The sequence below is a fragment of the Podarcis bocagei genome (genome assembly GCF_964188305.1).
Source record: "Podarcis bocagei genome assembly, chromosome: 15".
In the NCBI taxonomy this organism is placed as follows: Eukaryota; Metazoa; Chordata; class Lepidosauria; order Squamata; family Lacertidae; genus Podarcis; species Podarcis bocagei.
In genome coordinates this window covers 28,517,862-28,541,810 of record NC_138141.1, presented here as the reverse complement: position 1 = coordinate 28,541,810, position 23,949 = coordinate 28,517,862, and the positions used below count along the sequence as shown (strand labels likewise).

Genomic DNA, 23,949 nt, shown 5'->3' with positions numbered 1-23,949 from the left:
CTGTAACGATGATGGTTTTTACTAATCCAACATTCTATGTATGTATGGTCCGGGGTTCTGGTTTATTGCATCTGTATCCGGCCTTTTCCTCCAAGGAGCTCAAGGTGGCGAGTGTGGTTCTCCCCTCCATCATTTAACCCCCACAACCACCCTGCGAGGTAGGGTTGCTGTGAGGTGACTGGCCCAAGGTCAGACACTGAGACTCATGACTTGTGTATGTGCGCACGTGTAAATGTGTAATTGAATCCTGATCTCTTCCAGGTCCTAGTCTGACACTGTAATCTTCACAACGCCATGAGGTAGGTTAGGCTGAGAGGCAGTGACTGGCTTACGGTCTCTCAGTGAGCTTCATGTGCTGAGTGAGAATTTGAACCCTGATCTCCCAAGGTGCTGGCTTGACACATTAACCACTGCACCACTCTTGATTCCTCCCGAAGCCCCATTAGTCCCCTTTCCCTTAGTCCAGTCTGGGGCCCTTCAGATGTTGTCAGATTACAGCTTTCATCACCTCCTCACCCTTGGCCATGCAGGGCAGGGGCTGGTAGGAGTTTTAGTCCAATGTTTCTAGGGCATCACGTTGAGGAAGGCTGCTGTGGCCTCAGTGACCTTCAGGCTACCATGTCCAGTACACACTTGCTTAGGAATAAGCCCCATTTGTTTTCAACGGGTGGAGACTTCTTCCCAAATTAATTCAGGATTAGGTTGCACCTGCCCCGAATGAGCCACGAGAAGATGCCTGCCCAAATGAAAAGCAATAGCGCTTACTTGGCTGGTCACTTTCGGCTTTTCTGATTTTTCCAGAGAAGTGCAGGGAATCTGGGAAGCTGCTCTGATGCCGTTCTCCTTTGTTTAGCCCACTACACTGCTGCCTGCTTGGATTGGCAGTGCCTTTTGTGGGTCCCGGGCAAGTACAGCCCTGATGTCTTAAGGAAGCTCCCAGTTATGATGGCTGCACTCTGCCTCCAGCATTCAGGTTTCCCCAGATAAGAATCCCGCTGGCCACTGAACCAGATGCTGGACTAGATTGGCATGATCCCTGAGCCAGCAGGGCTCACTTTTAATGTTCTGGTCTTTTTGCTGAAGCTGCCAGGGGGACGTGGGTTTGGGACCTTCTGCGTGGGATGAACGCAGTCCAGCCTTGCTCTCTGCCACCACCACCCCAATTGCTTGGTTGCATCTCAGAGGGGAGCACGTGGGTTGTGAGCTTGGCATACATGGAATTCCTTTTGAACAGCAGCCCAGAAAGAAATAAAAAAAGAGGGTAGAGAAAAAACACCCGTTGGCACAGTTTTTTTTGCGAGGCCAGTAAATGGGTCAAGAGAGAGACATTCTTCAGGAAGAGTCATTTGTGACAAGAAGCTGCCCTTTGCCAGTGAAGCATCTCGCTGGGCGGGGCGGAGCCACGATTCTCCTCCTCTCTCCTCCTTCTGTCTCTCCCTCCTTCTCTTCTTCCTGCCTCTGCCAACTGGGCCAGAGCTGCCAATTACCCAATGCAGTGTCTCGGTTTGCCTGCCATGATGTGGCTGAGAAAACCATTGCAGGATGCATTTGTAGTTGCACCTTAAGAGTAATTAAAAAAACTTCAAGAGGAAAAAGGCAATTAATAGAGGCGATTGAGAATATAAGAAGAGCCTGCTGGATCAGGCCAATGGCCTATCTAGTCCAGTATCCTGTTCTCACAGTGGCTAACCAGATGCCCCTTATGGAACACCTGTAAGCAAGATTTGAGCAAAAGAGCCCTGTGGTTTTCAGCAGCTGGTACGCGGAATCATTGCTGCCTCCAGCTGTGGAGGGAGAGCGTAACCATCCTGGCTCATAGCCACTGATAGCCCTCTCCTCCTCTTCCATGAATTTATCCAATCCTCTTTTCAAGCCATCCAAATTGGTGGTCATCACTGCCTCCTGTAGGAGGGAGTTCCACAGTTTAAGTCTGCACTCCATAAAGAAGTGTTTTTTAAAATCCGTCCTAAATCTTCCAACGTTCAGCTTCAAATCGTATCATTTTTTTACATAGTAGGAGATACATAAATTGTAGGAAAACTTATGGAGAAAGTGGAAAGAGATGCATCCCCTCCCCTCCCCCGACCCTTAGGGTGATAAAATGTAGAGCAGGGGTGAGGAACCTGGAAGTCCAATTGCCCCTGGAGCATCAGAGGTTCAGCTCCTGACTTGGGATCACCCACTGAAATTAACTGGCAGCAGATTCAGCAGACAGAAGAAAAAAAAAATCTCTTTCCTCCTTCCCTGCATAGTGAATTCATAGGTTTTCCTTGCACCATGAAATGGTTATGGCTGTTGACATAAGTCCTGATAGCTAAATGGAGACCCTCCATATTCAGAGGCAGTCTACCTACAGCATAGCTGTTGTTGTGGGATGTAGTTGCGGTGGGAACCTTTGATGCTGTTGGATTCCAGCTTCTCTCCACCCAAGATGGCATGAGCTATTGGCCTGGGATGATAGGAGCTGTAATTTAAAAACATATTGAGGGCCATAAACTCCTATCTCTGCTGTAAGGGAAGTCCTATGAAAAGGAAGTTAGGATCAATGGACTCTTGGTTTCATCCAGCTCTTCTCATGTTCTTGTTGGTCACACAGAGCCAGGGATTTGCTTTGTTTTCTGGACTCCCCCACAAACAGCTGGGCAGAGCACCAATCTCTTTCTGAAATCTCTTGCAGAACCCTCTATTGCATGAGGTTTGGGAAACTTGAGACCAATTGGGGTGTCTCCCCCACCACTAATCTACTGTCTTTCTTTAGAAATTGTTAACTCTCACTCGCCTCATGTGTGAAGTGGGATTTATTCCCCCAGAGTAATTTTTCATGTCAACATCCGTTTACAGTGGACGTAAACAAGTTAAGTTTGTCTGGCTGCACGACTTTGCCCTTAAATAAACATTCCTGCATTTCCCCCGCTTAATTAGAAGGATTTGCTACTTCCTTTCCTGCTGTTCCTTTTTTTGTTTGGGGTGGTGTTTGTGAAATCCAGCGGAGAGAGCAAAGTTAAGTCCTTAGTTTGTCAGTGGAAATCTCACGGCAGTCAGGGATGTCAGATCAGTGGCGGCTGCTGTCCATGGGGACTGGTGGGGTAGAAGTCTGGGAGCCCAACAGTAGGTGGTGCCAAAGCCAATGACAGACAGAGCCAATTCATTCTAGCTTGGTCCTTGTCCTCCTCCTTCCTGCTCAGTTTCTTTAGAAATTCTTTAGAAAGGGCAACTCTGAGACAATGGAGGAGGAAGGTGACAGGCAGCGCCACCCCTGGACTGGGTGTAAGTGGGAAGGCAGGCAGGTGGGGGCAGCCTAAGGTTGGCGGACAATGCCCAATTTGCCCTAATGGACCAATCTGTGCTGACATGCATCATGCATTTCCTTCTGGAATCTATTACTTATTGCATTTATTTCCTACTTTGTTCTCTAAGGGGTTCAAGGTTCTCCCCATCCTCATTTGATCCTCCAAACAACCCTGTGGGGTCGGTTAGGGTGAGAGGCAGGGACTGACCCCTAGGGTCACCCAGTAAACTTCGGTGGCTGAGTGGGGATTTGAACCCAGTTCTCCACAATGATAATCCAAAACTCTAACCACTACACTGGAACCCTGATCTTCGAATATTTTATATCTCTGTGTGCGTGTGTGTGCTCACGTATACACACACACACACACACACACGCTCTAAACTTCCAAGGTTCTAGTTCCCATTTCATCTTCACAACAACCCTGTGAGGTGGGTCAGGCTGAGTGGCAATGCCTGGCCCTCAAGGTCGCCCAGTGAGCTTTGTGACCAAGTGGGGATTAGATCCCTGGTCTCTGAGGTCCTAGTCGGACACTCTTTCCGCTGCACCACACTGGCTCTCATTTTGAAACCTGCCTGGGCCTGTTCCTAACTCCTCCCCTCTGTAGTCCCTGGTCTCCTGCATCTCCATGTTGATGCTGACAGCCTCAGCATCCTCTGCGATTGCTCCTTGATGCTGTGGGCTTCGTGCCCGACAGGAATGCAACTGCTCCCTCTAGACCCGGTCGCTCAGCAGCCATCATCGCCTAAGAACGAGTGGTTTTTGCTTCCCTACACCTGGACGGGCTTCAGGCAGGTGATTGACTTGGAAATCTCCTCAAGGAATCCCTTGTCATCCTCGGGCTGAACCTTGGCTACACACACTGTTCTGATCCATGGCAGCCTTCCCAGTTTTGCTCGCAGGAAACATTTGTATGCATCCAACTGGGATTTCTCATTTGTCACGGCAGGAACTTTGGCCAAACTTGTACCGGGAAACGTTCTGACTGTTCTGTTTCCATCTCTACCATTTGCTCGTCGCCTTCCTCCTCCTCCAGGGTTCTGTTGCCTAAGTGAAGGCTTCCTCCTCTGTGTTTGTGCGGCTGGCTGCTGTGATAGACAAGTTTAAGGAGGTGCTTCTTGCCTTGGGTCTCAGGCAAAAAAATGCCTCGCCATCTTAACCCCAGATACGTGGCCATAGTCTGGCCCTTGAATTGCTGTTGGACAACAGCTCCCATCATTTCCAACAATAGCTGTGATTCCTCCATTGCAAGGCATTGGACTAGATGACTCAATGATCGCAGTGATGCAATGAATATAGGGAGGGCCACATCTCCATTTGCTGATGGAGAAAGATTAGAAAAAACCTTCTGGTAGGAATGAAAGGCATCGTGATTGTGTATTTGTGTATGTAAGGTAGCAGCACAACACACACGACCACTCATGTGTGTGAAATATCTCAGAGACTACTCCATCCCTCTTCATCCCTTCCATGACTACAGCCAAATGACCGCAGCTACCTGCATGACTCACACCTAGACTTGGGTTGTTGTTTTTTGGGTAGGCACAGCCCCTCCAGAGCTTTGAGCCGTTCTGCGAATTTCCATAGGCACTTCTGTTTGTGCGAATCTCAGAGAAGGGGTTGAGGACAAGGGGGATGGATAAGCAGACCCAGCGATGTTTTGGGGTGGCCTGTCACTTTTACTCATGTCACAGGCATGGCCCTCCTAACACATGGCAGAGGCTGCAATCGTTTGCACTCTCACCTGGAGAAGGGTCCCATGCAATTCAGTGAGACTTGTTTGAGAGGAGACATTGGTGCGATGGCAAATTCTGAAGTGCAGGAATGCATCGTGATGGCAACTCCTATGGCAGGGATGGGGAACCTCAGGCCTGGGTGATAAATGCGCCCCATCCAGGTCCTTCTGTTTGGCCCCCAAAGATCTCCCCTTCCGAAGCACAAAATGAGCCTGTTCTATGGCATCTTTGAGTGCTTTTGCCTGGTTGGATCCTGCTCCTTGCTTGCCTGGATGGAGGACAGGACAGGTGCAGGTGTGTCAAACCTCTGATTTCTGCCTGGCTAGTATGCAGCTTATTGTAAAAAAGTAAGAGTCACATCCATTGCTCCTCCCAATTTTGTCTCTGGCCCCTGCATGCGCCACCCCTGCAGTACAGCTATAGGGACTGTGTGTTCCTTTAGTCCCTAGCCAGACCAAAGACATACTCACAAGTTAGACCATTGTTCATGGCATTGACTGCAATCCCGTGCATCACTTTCTGGGAGTAAGCTGAGTTCCGTGGTACTTCTGACTGTAGAGGTTCAACTTGGAAAACACACTGAGCTTCAAGAACAAGTTTTTCTGCCAGCTGCAATGGCAGCCTTTTCAATTAGAAATGCTACTATCTTGCAAAGAAATGTTGAGGATGACGACAACAACAACAATGCTCCCATCTGACTGGTGTGAAGCAGATACCTCATCAAAGAAATGGAAGGAAGTACCTAGCCTTGATTAATTTTCTTGTTCTCTGACTTCCTCAATGCTAACATCCCACAAATCCTGGAGGTGGGGGAAACGACAACCTTGAAACCTCATTCAGTTGCTGAAGAAAATAGAGTCTATCAATTCCTCTGGTGCTGCAATAGTTGATGTCATCACTCATGCTTTGAAAAAGGTCCCCAAACTGTGCTCCCTCACATCCTCCCTCTGATGCACCACTGGGAGTAAACATGTGTGGGATTGGACTGTAAAACTCCTAGAAAGAGATGCAGACTTTGAGGCGGTGAGTGAACATGGGACTCCGCCCTGTGACGAACCCTCCTTCCCTTGTCCCCTCAATTCCTCCCATGATATCAGGCTGGAACAAGCCAGGTTTGGCTGCTCCTTCTCTGCTGGTCTATTGAGTTGGGACAGCAGGAGCCTCAGATGGAATGCATTAGAGCAGGATGTGGCTCGGGCGCATGAGACCCTTGCCTTGTTGAAAACGAGACCTGGAACTTTTCCACCGACTTTGGGAGGAGGGAGCCAAGGCTTCCCCCAGCTGCTGCATCCCAGCAGTGTGGCGACGGAAGTGAATGTGACAAATGCGATATTGTTTGCCGGATTGTCAAAAAGCTGCCATTATGGAAAAGGGGGAGAGAAAAGAACAGTTTCTGCATGTTAGGAATCCGAAAGAGTGATTCAGCCTCGCAACTGCCAAGGGAACAGTGAAAAGAAAAAGAAAAAAAAAGGGGTGGAAGAGGAAGAATACATATTTTTAATAGATAAAGGAAGGTGTCTTAGATTTTCATTTTCCTCCCGATTCTGTGGAATTCTATCCTGGAGCAGATGAGTAACTCCCTTTCCTTTTCAGGATGAGGATTTCCACTGAGTAGGTTCCAAAATAAAACACTTTTTTGGAATCGCAGGAAATTGGGCTCCATGAGTTTGTAGCTATTTAGGCAATGTGATGACTACCAAGGCTCGGATTTAGTGCTGACCTTCAGTTCAACCTGAGCTGCGTGTCCTGATCCTTACAAACATCAGATGGAGAAGATAAACGTGGGTGCAGAGTCATGCGACTTCAGACTGATGGGGGAGGGAGGCTGGAAGGAAACATAGAATCATAGAATATAATTTGTAGAGTTGGAAGGGGTGCCACTGGTCATCTAGTCCACACCCTGCAATGCAAGATTTATTTAAGCCAGACTTAAATAAAACAAAAATCATTGCATCCAGAAAACTAACATGTCAGGGAGAAGGTGTGACTAGAACACTTCCTCCCTTGATATCTGTTGCTGTTTTTTTTTGTGTTTTGTTTTTGCGGAAGCAGGAGCTTTCGGCTCTGTGATTCTCTCCACCTCACACTGCAGACTACAATGGTAGAATCCAGAACCATTTCTACTCTGTTGGGTTTGAGTTGTGTGCCACTGAATCCAAGGCCCTCCCACTGGGTCGGTTGTGAGCAATGACAACAAAAGAGTAGGCGGCTTCTCCTCTTTGCATCTGTGGATTGTGTCCAATGCTAGTCCTACTCAATAGCAGGCCCTTTGAAATGAATGAGCCATGTCTGCTAACTTCAGCAGGTCTCCTCTGAGAAGGAGGCAACCAAATACCTTGCATCTATTGGGGATGCTTCCCAGGAATGGGGTTACAGTTTTTTGGATCAGAACCTGCCTGATTTAAGAAGATGTAGATTGTGTGCACACTGTCCCTTTAAAGCACATCTGGAGCACATTTTCTGCCTCAAAGAATTCTGGGCACTGTAGTTTGATAAGTGCTGTTGGGAACTGTAACACTGCAAGGGCGAACTACAGTGCCCAGGATTCTTTGAAGGAAAGACTGTCCCTTGAATGTGCCTTAAAGGTGTAGCTGGTACGCAGCTCACAAGTATGAAAAAGGCAGCCTACGGGGTTATGTTTGGGGAGAGTTTGTGCTGCAGCGTTCCTGGGGCCTTGTCCCATCTTCCGAATAATAGCCAGCTTGCATTTTTTGCGCATTACTGAGCCACGCATTCCTCAAACCCCAATGTGAGGGCACTGGATCAATGGAGACATCTGCCTTTCTTGAACTCCTCCATCTGTGGTCTCTTGATACCGCAAAATGTATCTGCCTGCCAAAAAGGCTGTTGCGTAAACCCCGAGCTCTTGTTTCATTAAAAAAGGAGGGAGGGCGACAAGCTAATTGATAGGCAGTTTGCAGTGGCAGTCGACAAGTCCCGTGCAGAGCAGCTGGCGGGCGGGTTGGGGTATTTGCTTTCTCATTCTGGTATCAGGAAGTTCTGGAAAAGACAGGTTACTCAGTTCAGGAGTAGCACCAAACTTGAGAATGGCTGCACTTCAGTAGCGGAACATCTGTTTTGCAGGTGGAAGATCTCTGGTTCAATCTCTGGAATCTCCAACTAGGACTGGGAGAGACAGCTTGTCTAAAATCCTGGAGGCAGCTGCTGCCAGTCAGTGTAAACAGTGCAGAGCTAGATGGACCAATAGTTTGACTCAGGGTTAGGCAGCTTATTACATTACTGTGGAGGCAGCTGCAATTGACTTTATTCTCCAGTTGTTTCATCCTGATCTTCTAAGCAGGTATGAATTGGAAGTCTCCTTCTTTGGTGGTAATGGTGTCGCCCAGCAGCTGCAACTCTGCCCCATAGGATGAGCCCTGTCTGATCAGAACAGAGCCCAGCATCCTGTTTCACACACTGCCCAACCATGTGCCCATGGGAAGCTCACAAGCAGGATGTGAGCACAACAGTCCTCTCCTGCAGAAATCTCCCAGATCTCTCTGGGTGATCTTAAGCCACCCTTTCATACCTGCAGTTTGGGAATAATAATACTGAGCCTACTTTACAGGATGGGTGCTAGGATTGCAGCAAGATAATGTTTGCAAAACACTCAGCTCACTCAAAAGAGGGCACCAATCCATATGATTCACTACTCTAATTAGAAGGTGCTTGGTTGCATGATGAAACTTGGGGAAATGCACCAACAGTGACTTTTAAAGTGATATTAGGAAGATCCCCATGTGCAGGACCTTGAAGGCACATCAGAATGCTGTCTTGGTGAGGTCCAGTTCTGTGGTTTGTTCTCTGTACACCGCTTGGAGAACAGAAGAAAACACGGTGTAAATGCAATCAACAATATTTAGCATTTATATAGAGCAGGCACATCCAACTTCCAAGAGACTGTGATCTACTCACACTGGCAGTGATCTATCTACCCAGTGTATTGATCAAAGTTGTTGAGCTTTCTTTAGGGGAGGGTGAGCTGGGAAACAAAGTTGTTGAGCTTTTTTGGGGGGGGGATCCCGCAATAGATCATGATCGACCTGTTGGACAGGCCAGATATATAGAGGCAAAGGCACTTCATATACATTATCCCAGGACTCCTCCTAGCTTGGGATGCCCGAGGAACTCGGCATTCATAAATTCTGATGCACATTGACCTGATTTACATCTTCAAATGGGCAGGTCGATACGGAAATGGGATGGGGAAAACCTATGAATGAACATGTGCAAAACAGACGTGGTCAGGAAATAGAGTGATCTGCCCATCTCTCTGCCTACAACAGTCCTGTGAGGCAGGCCAGTCTTATTCTTTCCATACTGCAAATGTGAGCAGGGCAGGGAGTGGTCTGACTGAAAACAGCAGCTGACTTAAAGCTACTATAGGCACCTTCTGTCATAGCACTACACAATTCACTTACAATTTGTTTACAGAAAGGCACCTTTCCTGTAAAAAAAAAAAGGCTTTCTTTTAACTTCTTACTATCCATCAGCGACCTCAAGCGATGCTACTAGACCGCATCCAGGGCCTGTCCTCACAAGCTGCATGCTAGGTCAACGAGGGTCGTATGATCTCCAAGGAAAAATGACTTTGGGTGACCTGGGGCGGGGCAAGGGGGCATTAAAGGAGGGCCTGTTAAAATCTCCTTGTTAATCTCTGCTTGCAACCAGGAGGCAAGGCTCACTAGAGAAAGTGGGTCAGTATGTCAGTGCAAGTCTTAGGCAAAAAGCCAAGAGATCCTTTCAGCTTGCATGGCAAGGAGAACTAAAATGAAGAAAAAAGGAATGAGTAAGGCAAAAGAAATAACCAACTTCCATTTTTTGGTCAGAGGCATTTTTTGGTCAGAGGCAGGCAACTGAATACCAGTTGATGAAACCACAGGAAAGGGGGGGTGCTCTTGTGTTTGGGTGTCCTGAATGAGGGCTTCCCCATTGGGGCACCTGAGAACAGGATGCCTGTCAAGATGGGCCACTGGCAGCGGAGCTCTTCTGCTGTTCCCATAAAGCAACATTTCTCCCTCTCCAATTAACTAAGGTACGACTTGTAGACCATACTTTATGAACCTAGAAGCTCTTCAGGGACTAAAGACCCATCATGCTCTGCTTCCTCTGGGCTGCATGTTTGGACAAGGAGCAGGGGCAAGCTAGGATTGTGTCCACAGTTGGCATCTTTGCCTCAACACTAAGCTGGGCTGCCCTGCAGATAACACTGGACTCCAGCCCCCACCAGCCCCAAGCAACATAGCCAATAGCCAGGGGTGATGGGAGTTATCATCCCACAGCACCTGTGGGTCTACAGCTCCACCAGCCCTGGCTTCACTGTTGTGGGCTGCATTTCTCCAACAGAAGAGGTGTGGAAGAGTATATGCAGAAAACGTTTCTGGAGATTGGTGAGAATCCACATAGACTTTGCAGGGAAGATCTGTGAGCATTAAGATCTGCCTTCCTGGATCAGACCAAGGGGGTCCAGCTAGCTTTTCCTTATGTTCTCAGTTGAAGCTACCCATATGCCTCTGAGAAGGCCACACACAGGACATGATGCTTGAGACAGCCAACCCCAACCTTTCTGGGTCCTGCTTACAAACCTATTTATACATTCAGCATAACGAGGGGGCCACATCAGCCTGAGAGAGGGGCTGAATGACATGTTTAAAATGCCCCCCTTTATAGAAAAGTGACAAGCAAACAAACCCAAACTCCCTGCACTTAGAAAGCTAACACTTACAGAAGGAAGCTTCTACCCTGGTCCTTTCTCTTGTGTGCTAGATTTCTGCATGCAAAGACACCTTTTTATTTTTTTTAAATGGGGTGATATTTGCATTGCAATCTTACGCAGTGACTCCCACTGTGTTCAGTGGGGCTTACTCCTAGGTAAGTGTACCTTATAACCCAAAGCAGGCAATCCTACACCAATAATCCCTAAAGAATGTTGTCGCATACATTTTTTCTGAAACGTAAAGATTGACTTTCAATCTGAATCTGGTGGCTAAGTTATTTTGCAGGGTTTGGAGTTTCTCTGGCAAGGCATGTTGTATTTCAGAGTGGGCGTAAATGGTGAAAGCGACTAGAGGATGAACAGAGAGCGCAACGTAGCTGGATACCATGAGGGAGGAATGGCTAGCCTGCTAGCCACACAGGGCACAGGTCCAGTGACCCTGAACTTGGAGCCTCTCACAGGAAGTTACTGTGTGTTCTCAGATGTTATCTTTGCATGTGCAAGGGCTTGAACGTTGTCCTTAAACTAACAAAATCTCAAAAGCTTAGATTCTTCAGTGTGAGATTCCAAAATAACCACAAACAACCATGCCTTTCAGGGGATGTCAGGGGTGTATGTCAGGGGTGGGGGTCATCTGTGATCTTCCAGTTGTTGCTGAACTACAAATCCCACCATCTTTGACAATTGGCTATGCCAGCCAGGGCTGATGGGAGCTGAAGTCCAACAAAACTCCTCACTTTGCAAAGGGATGTATTCAGCATGATGGCCTTGGCTGTAAACCTTCTGTGGAGTTGGCAGGTTGACATGGAAATTATATTAACATGGGTCATTGCAAAGTGTGATCAACAGAGCTGTCTTGTGAGCTGAGAGTTTATTCCCACCCACCCATGTTCCTCTCCTGCTAGCTGCCACCGTGCCTGAATTGTTCCAGAAAATGGGCGCAGATGGGTGCTGACCAAGGAATTTGGTAAATTCTCATCTTGATCTCCTGAGAAGCAGGACATGGCAATCTTGCTGATGGATGAGCTTAGCTTCCTCCTGAAGTCCATCTATCACAGTGAGATGAATGTGATTCCCATCCCCTGTGGCTGCAGGAAAACAGCCCCTGGGGAACACCCCCCCAATCTCTTGCTTCAAAATGCCAGTCAAAGCTCCTTAGTGCAAGCCCATAAGTGGCCTGTCATCAAGATGCAATTGATGCTCCTCATACTCTGCAAAGATGTGGCAGCAGGGGTCCTGCCTCACCTTGACCTCATGTGATCCCTTTTAGCCCCTGGGGGTGGATCTACACACAGGAAAAAATGCTATAAATAAGCCAGAAATTAAATCAAGGAAACAAAAGAAACGCTATGGAAATTTGCTTAGAAATTTATTTTTGCTCTCTGGTGCCATCTGGGGTTGCATGTTTATAATGTATTCAAAACGCTGTTTCTTGACTAACGTAGCTGAGTCCTGGGACTCAGCAGAGAAAGCCCTGGGGCTCCATTGTGCCTTGAGGGGTACCAGGGCCACATTCACACCATACACTGAAACCACTTCAATTTCACTTTAAGCAGTTATGGCTCCACCGCAAAGAATTCTGGGAGCTGTGATTTGTTAAGGGTGCTGAGAGTTTTTAGGGAGATTCCCTGTTTCCCTTCCCTGAGCTGCAATTCCCACAGTTCCCTGGGAAAAGGGCTTGATTGTGAAACCACTTTGGGAATTAGAGCTCTCCATGAGGAATAAAAAGGTAAAGGGTAAAGGGACCCCTGACCATTAGTTCTAGTCGTGGCTGACTCTGCGGTTGCAGCGCTCATCTTGTTTTATTGGCCGAGGGAGCCAGCGTACAGCTTCCGGGTCATGTGGCCAGCATGACTAAGTCGCTTCTGGCAAACCAGAGCAGCACACGGAAACACCGTTTACCTTCCCGCTGGGGTGGTACCTATTGAATCTACTTGCACTTTGACATGCTTTCGAGCAACGCGAGCTCACCCCGTTGCGGGGATTTGAACTGCCGACCTTCTGATCGGCAAGTCCTAGGCTCTGTGGTTTAACCCACAGCGCCACCTGCATTGTACCAAGAGGAATAGGAATCTCCTAACAACTCTCAGGACCCTTGAACTACAGCTCCCAGGATTCCTTGAGGGAAGGCACTCTGACTGTTCAGAGTGGGATCATCATGCTTTGGCTGCATGGTGTGGATGTGGCCTTTAGAGCCAGCCCTGTAGGCGCCTCTCTACTTACAACACCAGTAACCCTTCAGTCATCTTACTGGGGCAAGATATCTCATGTCCCTCTCTTGCATAAGGGCCAAAAGTTACATGTAGTGGCTCTAGACCCACCAGTGAACTGCATTACCAGATTGCTGTTAAGGACCAGTGATTGCCTAACAGGAGAGAGAGTTTTTGGCTCATTGCTCTCCATTCACTTTCCCCTTTTCCTTTCTTTTATTTTTTTGGTTAAAGCCAGTGCCAGATTATCTGCTCCGTTGACCATCATCTGCCACAGAGAGGAGCATGAGCTGGCTAGGTAGAGGCAGTTTGCACAGAGACAATGGAAAGCTCTCTCTGGGTCACAATGATGAAGGGCTTCTCTGGTTAGCATCCAGCATGGAGAGGGGGGGACACCAGGTGGCGCATTGGAAGATGGCCGACAATAACATCTCTCTGACCCACACGAAGTAATTAAGAGGCTGCTATGGGAAGTATGCAGTCTTCCTACCCCCCCAAGGATATGGGGAGGGGCTGCCTTGCCAGCGGTGGTCACAATGCACCCCCCGATTCGAAAGACGGGGGTGAGGATCACTTGGCACAAGCCCTCTGTGAAGTCGGCTCTTCCTGAAGCTGTCTCCAATCAGCGCCCCGGTTTGCTTCAGCTCGGAAAAATAATTGGAAATATATAATTGGAAAAGAAGCTGAAGCACATACATCAAGCAAAGTTCGAGAGATAAGGCTGCTGATTAATGCATCTCTGTGATTGGAGTGACGGGAGGAGACGAATCAAGCGATGAACCACCATTACGAGACTGGTACGTGCGGAGCGAAAAAAGAGGGGGGGGTTGGAGGAAAAAACTTTTATTTTCTTTGCCTATGTGAGTATTTATAAACCTCCACCCCAAAGAGATGAATCGTTGCCTTTTACTAATCGCAAGCAAGAATTTAAGAGCTGTGTGGAGTGAATTATTGATTGAAGAGAGGACTGGTAAATATTGGAGAGCGGAGAAAAAATTCTATGACACAGTTTTTAATGGCGTCTTGCTAAGACAGGCTTGTCGAAGAAAAGCGAGGGGAGGAGGACCAGGGTCATTGGAATGTGAATGATGGATTGAAATGTGATAACCTGGCAGAGCCCCTTTGTGAAATACGTGGCAAGCTTGGGAGAATTAATAGGACAGACCGGGGATAAATTTTTGAAGAAGGGGAGGAATGGCGGCTGTCCTTATGAGATATGACTTTTGGACTGTGCAAAACCCACGTAGATGTTGTTTGTTTCTAAACTGCTTGTGAAGACTATCAGAGATCGCAAAGAAAGGAATATATGATAACAACAAGAAGACGAAGAAAATAATAAAGAGACTATCTGGACAGATCTGGATAGAACTGTTTGATAAAAGCAGGAACAGAAGTGATGTTTTGATCCTCGTTCGGAGCTTGATGTATGGGTACCCCCAATAAATTTAAAAATTTGGCTGTATAATTTGGAATTATGATTTGGAAATAATGTGATTGGATTGGCCTGCTAATAAAAATTATGTTTTTTTAAAAAAAGAAAAAAGCATCCAGTATGGAGAGGAATCTTGGCTACCTTGGCAGAAGCAAATTCCAGAGGGAAAGGGAGAGGGAGAGGGAGAGGGAGAGGGAGTGTCTTATGGCACCCTTAAGATAAACAGCTGTATTGTTTGTGCACTAGTATCCCAGTGGATGCTAATCATTTGGGCGAATGGGGGCACCATCCCACCAACCGCAGTCCAGGGCGCTAGCATGGGCTGTAATAAGTTAAGTAAGTAAGTAAGTAAGTAAGTAAGTAAATTATACCACACCCATCTGGCTGGGTTTCCCCAGCCACTCTCGGCGGCTCCCAAAACATCATAAAAGATCAAACATTAAAAACTTCCCTAAACAGGGCTGCCTTCAGATGTCTTTTAAAAGTCAGGTAGTTGTTTATTTCCTTGATATCTGATGGGAGGGTGTTCCACAGGGCAGGTGCCACTACCGAGAAGGCCCTTTGCCTGGTTCCATCTTCTTCCACCTTAGTCTTGGTCAGGCATCCCCAACCTGCTGCTCTCCAGATGTTTTGGCCTACAACTCCCATCATCCCTAGCTAACAGGACCAGTGGTCAGGGATGATGGGAATTGTAGTCCAAAACATCTGGAGGGCTTGGAGATGCCAGGTCTTGGTGTTGCCCTTGTAGATCTCAGCAAGTCAGAGGATAGGAATGAAGCGCTAATTCAGGCATAGACAAACTCAGCCCTCCAGATGTTTTGGACTACAACTCCCATCATCCCTCACCACTGATCCTGTTAGCTAGGGATGATGGGAGTTGTAGTCCCAAAACATCTGGAGGGCCGAGTTTGCCTATGCCTGCTCTAATTAGTTGGCCCTGCCTGTTATTGGCTCTGGCGCCACCTACTGTTGAGCTCCCTGCTTTCCCACCCAACCATTCCCCACGAGCATTAGTTAGCCCACTGGTATCCCATCTCTTCCAGTCCTGATTCTTTTGTGTAATATTTATGACTTATCACGGCCGGCTCCTGGTGGCTCACATCCCGAGCATCTTCATCCTGGATTCCTTCAGCTGTCGGCGAGATTGCAGAAGACGATAGCGTTGAAATACGATGCATCTTCCCCAAAGGTTGAAGAATGCCCATGTGTGAATTCCATGCAGCCATTTATCTTCCTCCTCTCTCTCCCCACCTCACTCTCTTGTGTGGGCGCACTTCAAAGGGAAATGATCCACACAGGAAAGGAGGAGGCTGCATTTGCCTCTGAGAAGGAGAAGCACACGCAGGGACCTGAGTGGGATTGGATGACTCAGGATGCAAGCCCAGTCCTGGAGGTCAGCCACCTCTGTGATGTTTGGAAAGGAATGCTCTCCTGGCGGGATCATCCCGTCAGCTGACTGTGCGCTGCTGGTGCAGAGGCATGGCGCTGATTCTCAGGGCGTTCCGGACTCGACAGAAGAAAGGCTCTCTTCACAAATAGGCAAAATCGCCAAAAGACGCAGTGATGTAGAGTTAGGTCACCTGTTTTCAGAAAACGAAAACAAAACTGCCAGTATTATTATGACAAATCTGTGCTGCGGCCGCATTTTGAATACAGTGTATTCCAGTTCTGGTTGTCTCACCTAAAAAAGGATGCAATAGAGTTGAAAAAGGGTAACCGAAGTGATGGTTAGAGGAAGGGACTCATGGACATCTCATAACACAGGGACTCATGGACATCCAGTGAATGTTGGAAGATTCGGGACAGATAAAAGAAAGGCCTTCAGGCAGAACTTGCTCTCTTTGGAGACAAGAGAGCCCTCCAGATGTTTTGGGACTACAACTCCCATCATCCCTAGCTAACAGGACCAGTGGTCAGGGGTGATGGGAGTTGTAGTCCCAGAACACCTGGAGGGCCGAGTTTGCCTATCCCTGACCTAGATGGCTAGACAAATTTCTGGAAGAGAAGGATTATCAGCGCCACTTGCCATGGCGGCCACAATTGGAGGCAGCAATGCTTCTGAATGCCAGCTGCTGGAAGCCACAGGAGGGGAGAGACCTTTTGGGCCTCAGGTCTTGCTTGTGGGCAACTGGTCAGCCACTGTGAGAATGGGATGTTGGACTGGATGGGCCATTGGCCTGATGCAGCAAGGTTTTTCTTTCATTTTCCCCACCCCCCCAAAAAAAATCCAAAATGATCACAAGAGGAGGTGGGACCTTGGTGTAACCCCAAGAGGATATGCTATGCTACATTTGGGTAAGGTGTTATTAAGGTGTTCTCCACCCTGCCATAACCTGCTGTGCTCTGCACCCTCTCCTTTGGGCTCCACATTGTGATCGCGGAACATGACAGCACGCGTTCCCATTGTTGTTTTAGTTTAACATCGTTCCTGAGGGCATGCCTTGAATCTGTTCACTCTTGTCTTGCGACTGGAGGATATGGAAGCAATTTGTAAGAACGCTCATGCCGGCACTGCCCTAACTGAAGCTCACGCGCTGGCCTCGGCAGGCAACATCTGCAAGCCATGATGTCAGCCCTGGCTCCTGACAGCAGCAAGGGGGCTTATCGCTTAAGATGAGGATGTGGCAGAAATCCCCCACGGTGCCTCTGACGCTGGAGGCCGATGCTCTTGTCTTTTCCAGCTGGGCGGGTCACGGCCTGGGGCTTTCATGCTTGCGAGATGAGAGGACGAGAGCTGCAAGGAAGTAGCTAACCTCCAGGCTTCCAGCCGGGGAGCCAAAACTCTTTCCTCTTTGCTCGCCCTTTGCCGATCGAGAGAGCATCTCTCGCACACATGTGGCCTTTTTTCGCCTGCTTCCTTGGCTGCAAAGAAAGCTGGAAAGTCTATCAGCAGCACCTTGTCAAGAGCAGGAGGGACGGCCTCTTCTATTGCAGAAGGAGCCCTTCCAAGCTTTGAAAGCAAAACCGTCTCGCTTCCCTTTTTGGCCCTGGGGGGTTTCCATCCCCTGCCCAGTTCTTTCGATTATTTTTGAAACCTATCTCTTGCTTCCACACCTTGATGCCAATAATCCTTCCTGCCCTGTTCTTGTGCTACAGAACAGGGTTGCCAACTTGAATAAAATATTGGGGGGGGGGGTAGGTAAGCCCCACCTTGCATAATTGATCACAAAATACAGCATGCACACACCCTTTGAATGGGCAATACCCATCAATTTTGGGAGGCCCCAGCAACTTCAAATATTTTATTTGGGGGGCCCGAAGGGACCTTGGCCCCTAGGACTTGGCTCCTGTGCTACAGAAGGTAGTCATGTCCAGCCACTGAGAGCCCCATTTTCCAGCTTTTCCACAGGTACAAGGGATTCTCAGAACGGCAGGTTTACTAACCTGAGCTGCTCCACAAAGCATACACCCAGGTTTGGATTTTAAAGTGTGAATGTGACATGCAGGGGTTAGCAATCGCAGGTGTCCTCCATGGCTTGGCGTGCCTTTTCCCAGCTTGTCTGGTTCACCAACAATGGCTGTTCCTGGACAGGGATAGCCTGACTGCTGTAGTCAGGGTCAGATCTATTATGAAACTAATAAGCTTAAGATTTGGGGCTCCTAATCCCCAGACTTTAGTCCACATTGCTTTAATTTTTTTTGCATCTAGTAGACCAAATTTGAATCGCACATCTCAATTTGATTAATTTTCCTCTGTATCTATTTTAACAATCCCAAACTTTGAGAGTCGGTTGGCTCAGGGATATTATTTTTCTACTCACAATAATTAGCCAATAGAGGAAGTTAAGATGGGAGGTGCTGTAGAATTTCATCTGGATTGCATTTTAAAGTGAACTGGTCTAATTTTTTACTTCCCAGACTAATATGTGGATTGGAATGCAGTTATCCTGCAGACAGAGCATTTCTCAGAATTTTGCAAAAATGCATAAATGATTGTGCGTTATGGGGGGGGGGGCACATGCAAAAATGTATATACTTGGAGGAAAGGCGTACCACTTAAATGCAGACTTTATGTGTTTTAAAAGCAATGGCAGAAAACACAAGAGAATGGGCATTTGAGTCAACGTGTGTGAGAACGACACAGACCCAAAATAGACTGATCCTCCCATCCCTAGTTATGACTCTTATTGGCAAAACATTTCCCTTCTATGGATGTAGAGCTTTGGTATGGACAGTTGGACCTACCATTGATCCCCGTGCCTGTGATCAGCTTCAGAGACCCTGCTGTCTTGCTTGTTGCTATTATTAGTTAGTATAGACTTGGCAGCTGCAAGGCCTGCTCAGTGGTGTCTCCACAGCTGTGGAACTCCCTTCCCAATGGACTGTGAGAGACGTGTGTGAGAACGACACAGACCCAAAATAGACTGATCCTCCCATCCCTAGTTATGACTCTTATTGGCAAAACATTTCCCTTCTATGGATGTAGAGCTTTGGTATGGACAGTTGGACCTACCATTGATCCCCGTGCCTGTGATCAGCTTCAGAGACCCTGCTGTCTTGCTTGTTGCTATTATTAGTTAGTATAGACTTGGCAGCTGCAAGGCCTGCTCAGTGGTGTCTCCACAGCTGTGGAACTCCCTTCCCAATGGACTCCCTCTTTTCACCTTCTCTAGACATGCATTGAAGGTCTCTGTGTTCCACAAGGCTTTCTGTGTGCAAGGCTTCCTGACTGTATGCTGATTCAGTTTTTAGGTTCTTCTGCTGAAATGCTTGCTGACATACCTTTTCGTTCTTTGCTGTTGTTTTTATTTCATGGAATTGTGGAGTTGGAAGCAACTCAAAGGGTCGTCTAGTCCAACCCCCCGTGATGCAGAAATCACAACTATTTCTTCTGTTGTAAACCACCTTGGAAAGATTGTATCTCGAATAAAAGAGATAAATTGTGGTTGACTTGAAAGTGCATGTTCTGGGCCAAACTCAATCCAAGCAAAGTTGCTCTTTTGTAACCACCTTGGCTGCAGCAGCCAACAACCCCGGGTACCTTTCTTGCCATGAGATTAAAGAGCACCCTTTTGTCTTTGGCAGGATTTGTGTGGTGCTACCACCTGCGACACCTTGGGCATGGCAGATGTCGGCACCATGTGTGACCCCAAACGTAGCTGCTCTGTCATTGAGGACGATGGCCTCCCCTCTGCTTTTACTACAGCTCATGAGCTAGGTAAGTAGTAGCTTTGGCAAAGTATGAGATTTGGTCTGAAAATGCATTCGACATCATTTACTTATTGTCATTTCTTATATGATATAATTATACTGTTGACCCCACACTCTTCTGCCAAAAGGGTTCCTAGAGCAGCTTGCAGTTCAATAGTAACAAGCAAACAAGATAACTCATAACCTTAGGCTTTCTATCTAAAAGACACAACGCACATGGAAAAAGGGAGGAGGGCAGAGGAAGACGAAAGCAAACTCGGGTGCCAGGAAGGGGGCACGTGTGTAAACATGCTCAGAGCTGGGATCCCCCAGAATATTGCTATCTATCCAGTGCCACAGAAAAGCGTACTTTTGCTGCCTGAGCTATTGCATCTGTCTGGTTTTGCCGGCTCTCCTTCAAATGTTCGCCAGACCGTTCTTGGCTCGAAGCCTCCATTCATCATCCTGTGGCTTAGGAAGTGGCCACTTAAACCAAAGCCACAGCAAAGAGGCAGAGCCCCTGTCTGTGGTTTCCACCTGGGAAGCAGATTTAGACCAGGGGGAAGTGGAGACACAGGATTGGACCCATTTATGTATATATATATGTGTGTGTGTGCGCGCGTGCATGTTTGCATGCGTATGCATGGAGAGAGAGAGAGAGAGAGAGAGAGAGAGAGAGAGAGAGAGAGAGAGAGTCAGAGTCAGTCTTAATCCATAATTTGGAGATGAGCCTGATTTAAAAAAACAAAAAACTATGACTACTTTGCTCAGGAAGTTTAGACAACAGCAAAGCTTCCAGAATAGCTTTCTTGGGAAACTCCACATGTGTGTGTGTGAGAGAGAGAGAGAGAGAGAAAAAGAAAGCAAGTGAGACTGCAGCCTTGTTCCCTGTGTGTGTGTCAGAGAGAGAGAAAAACGCCAAGTTTATTCCCAAAGGGGCAGGGAGGTTTGAGTTAAACTGTTGGGAAAGCAGCTGTTGGGAAGACAAGGGAGCCCAAGCCACAAATTCGCCTGCTCTGGCTTGGTCACTACCTCGTTTCCCAGGCTTTAGAAATCCTGAAATAACATGTCATGGCCAGGACGCATTCGACACACACCTAGATCCGGAGAAGTGGAATGCCAGATTGTCAACAGGATTCGTAGCCAAATTGCTAGACTCTCATTTGGATAACAGGAAAAGGCTCTGCTTTTTTTCGTTACTTTTTTTTAATTAGTGCCACAACAAATTCTGCATCCGCAATTTTTATTTGAACAGCCGGAAATGGAATTGCCAGGAATCAGATTTCCCTGGTGGGAATGGGCTGGTTCACACATGTTCAGCTGTGCAAATGAGGAGCCCCTGGTTCAGGTTGCCTCCCGGCCGTGGGTTGTATCTAAGTTTATAAAATTATGTATGGTTTAGAGCAGGGATTTGGATGTGGGCCCTCTAGGCTTCTCCACCTGGTCTTGGGACTGTCTCTGAGCCACACCTAGAGAAGGGCAATTGGCTCGATCCAGCAGGCTATTCTTGTGTTCTTAACAGCACCTGGCTGGTGATAACGCCTCTTTGTTGCCTCGATGGAGGATGGAGAGACATGTCTGAGGATCAGGAGTGGCTGGCATGATACCGTGATGCCATGACGGCGCCAGCCTCCCTGAAGCAGCAGCGCTATTACCAGGATGGGGTGGGGCAGGGTGGCAGTCAGGATGGAGTGGCACACTTCGTTGCCTGGATCTCACCACCCTGCCCTGTTCTGGTAAGTGGAAGTTATGCTCCTGCTGGAAGCCTGGATGCATGAAGCCACATTGCCTGACTGTTTGCTCTATAGAAACCTCGGTCTCTTGCACATACTGGAGCATACTGTACAAAGGGGAAAAGCCACATCTATTGCCCTGCCCACTTTTGTCTCTGGACACCATGGGCATAAGAAGAGCCTGGGATGGATCAGGCCAATGACCCATCTATAATAGCATCCTGTTTCTCACAGTGGCCAACCAGATGCCATAAAGGGAAACCCACAAGCAGGACCTGCGCACAAGAGAACTCTCCTCTCCTGTGGTTTCCAGCAGCAAGTACACAGAAGCATTGCTTTCTCCAACTGCAGAGGCAGGACACAGCCATAGTGGCTAGTAATCATGAATAGCCCTCTCCTCCTCCATTAATTTGTCCAATTCTCTCTTAAATCTACCCAGGTTGGTGGTCATCCAAGGGCATGTGGTCCTTGGAAGTTTCCCCATGAGGGGTTGTGACCCTCAGGCTGAAAAAGGGTTCCCTATCTCTAGTGTGGAGGACTGAGAGGCAGTTTTCCTCCCTCTCTCAGAATGCTAAAACTGGGAGTCACCTAATAAAGCTGAACAGCGGGAGATGCAGAAGCAGGCGAAAGGAAGTTCATCTTCCCACTACAGTGCATAACTCATTTGTGGAATCTGCTGCCCACAAGGTTGTGGGTGGTGATGCCCAGTTGTCTGGGTGGCTTAAAAGAGGGATTAGGGAGGAAAATCATGGAGGGAAAGCCTGCCAATGGCTGCTTGCCATGATGGCAGTATGCAATCCTCCAAGATTGGGGACCACAGAATATCAGTTGATGGGGAGCAACAGCAGGCAGTGACATAGTGAGGGGGCACAAGAGTGGTTGCCCCAGGCACAAAATTCTTAGGAGTGCACAATTTCAACAGCCGGTGCTGCCTCAATACAGCTGTGCACTTCAAGAGCTCTGTTGAAAACCAGTGAACCAGCAAGTGACCTCCCCAGACAACAGAATTACTCTTCTTTTCTTATCTCTGTGGCTTCAGTCTCCTGGGTGATGCACAGTTGAATGCACATGCGTGCTCTGTTTTGTTCCCTGCTACCCACCCCTGCCATGCCCCTGGCACTGGCAACCCATGTTATGCCACTGACAGCAGGAAGGGGCTATTGCCTTCAGGCCCTGCTCATGGTGTTCCCAAAGCCATCAATTCACCTACTGCAGAAAACAGGATGCTGGTCCAGTAAGGCACAGGAATCTGCCTTATACCGAGTCAGACTATTGGTCCATCTAGCTTAGTATTGCAAGCAGCTCTTCAGGCAGGGGAGTCTCTCCCACCTTTACCTGGAGGTGCCATTGAGGACCAAACCTGGAACCTTCAGCATGCCCAGCAGATGCTCTGCCACTGAGTTCTGGTCCTTCCCCATGAACATATTTGTATGTTTAACACAGATGCCCAGGGATGCAGGTGCCTGCAGGATGAATCAAATCTTCACATTGCAAGTTTGCTGCCTGGTTTTAATGTTAAGGTTTTGGCAAGTGTCAGATTTAGAGGGGTTTGTGGGTTTGGTTTTTTTAAACAAAACAAAACAATGTAGCCCTGATTTTAACAGCTTTCCCAATCATAGGAGGCATCTGCTTTCAGACGTCCAGGGGAAATGGGCAGTTGTGGCAGGACCTTCCTCTCCGGGTAGCTGGGGAGTTGGAAGGAGGAAATCATTTCTTGTCTCCCCCTCTCCTCCCTCCGATTCTCAGGTTTCCTCCTCCTGCCTTCTGCAAGGGCGAGTGTCCACACACAAAGCAGATGGTGTGAACCTTGGCCAGGATGTGGCTGGCTTGGAGGCTCGACCCTGGCAGGGTTACACGCATCTGGTGTAGCTTTCCCCCTGCCTTTGGGGGGCAATCTGATTAGAATGCGAGAAGCGAGAAACAACGCAGAGCCAGGAAGCAGATCCAACGGAGCAAAGGCTTTACTTGCAGGCTTTTGCAGAGAGCCGGGAGTCCCAGGAGCGACCGAGATGCCTCTTTTATGCATTATGCAGGGAGGGTGATGGAAGAAGCGAAGACACCACTTGTGACCCACCAGGCCAAGCCACAGTCTACCAGCTGTGTGTTCGGGGGCCTGCCAAGCCATTGGCGCTGCTCTTCAGACTGTTTTCTGCTAGCCCACGCATCCAGGACAAAGAGGAGAGGTTTATCAAGCCCCTCGTGGGCCACAGTACGCTGTTGATGAGCTGTGTTTGACCAGACATTGTGCAGGCATCCGCCGCAAGATGCAAGTCAAAAGGGGTTGTGCAATGAGCATCCTGGACAGGCTTAGGGAAATCTGATCTGGGGTGTGTGATGGGAAGCTTCAAGGAACGTCAATGAACACCTGAAGCTGCCTTGTTCTGAACGTTATATTAGCCTAGTATTGTTTACCATGATGGGCAGTGGCTTTCTGGCATCTCTCGTGTCTAAGGATCATAGCTCAATGGTACAGCATCAGCCTTGCATGCAGAAGGTACCAGGTGCAGTTTCCAGTAGGGTTGGCAGAGACCCCTGCATGAAATTTTAAGGATGTGTAATATGTGGCTAGGGACATGGGTGGTGCTGTTGGTTAAACCACAGAGCCTAGGACTTGCTGATCAGAAGGTCAGCGGTTCGAATCCCCGCGACAGGGTGAGCTCCCATTGCTCGGTCCCTGCTCCTGCCAACCTAGCAGTTCGAAAG

The 23,949-nt window shown here is 48.1% G+C and overlaps 1 protein-coding gene across 1 annotated transcript in view; it reads left to right on the top strand.

Moving 5' to 3' along the window:
• The window catches only part of ADAMTS15 (ADAM metallopeptidase with thrombospondin type 1 motif 15), a 43,148-nt gene that overhangs the window by 3,241 nt on the left and 15,958 nt on the right, over nt 1-23,949 (top strand). The window contains exon 2 of the mRNA XM_081172489.1: nt 19,409-19,541. Coding sequence (XP_081028615.1) covers nt 19,409-19,541 — 133 coding nt within the window. The remainder of the gene's footprint in view (nt 1-19,408; nt 19,542-23,949) is intronic.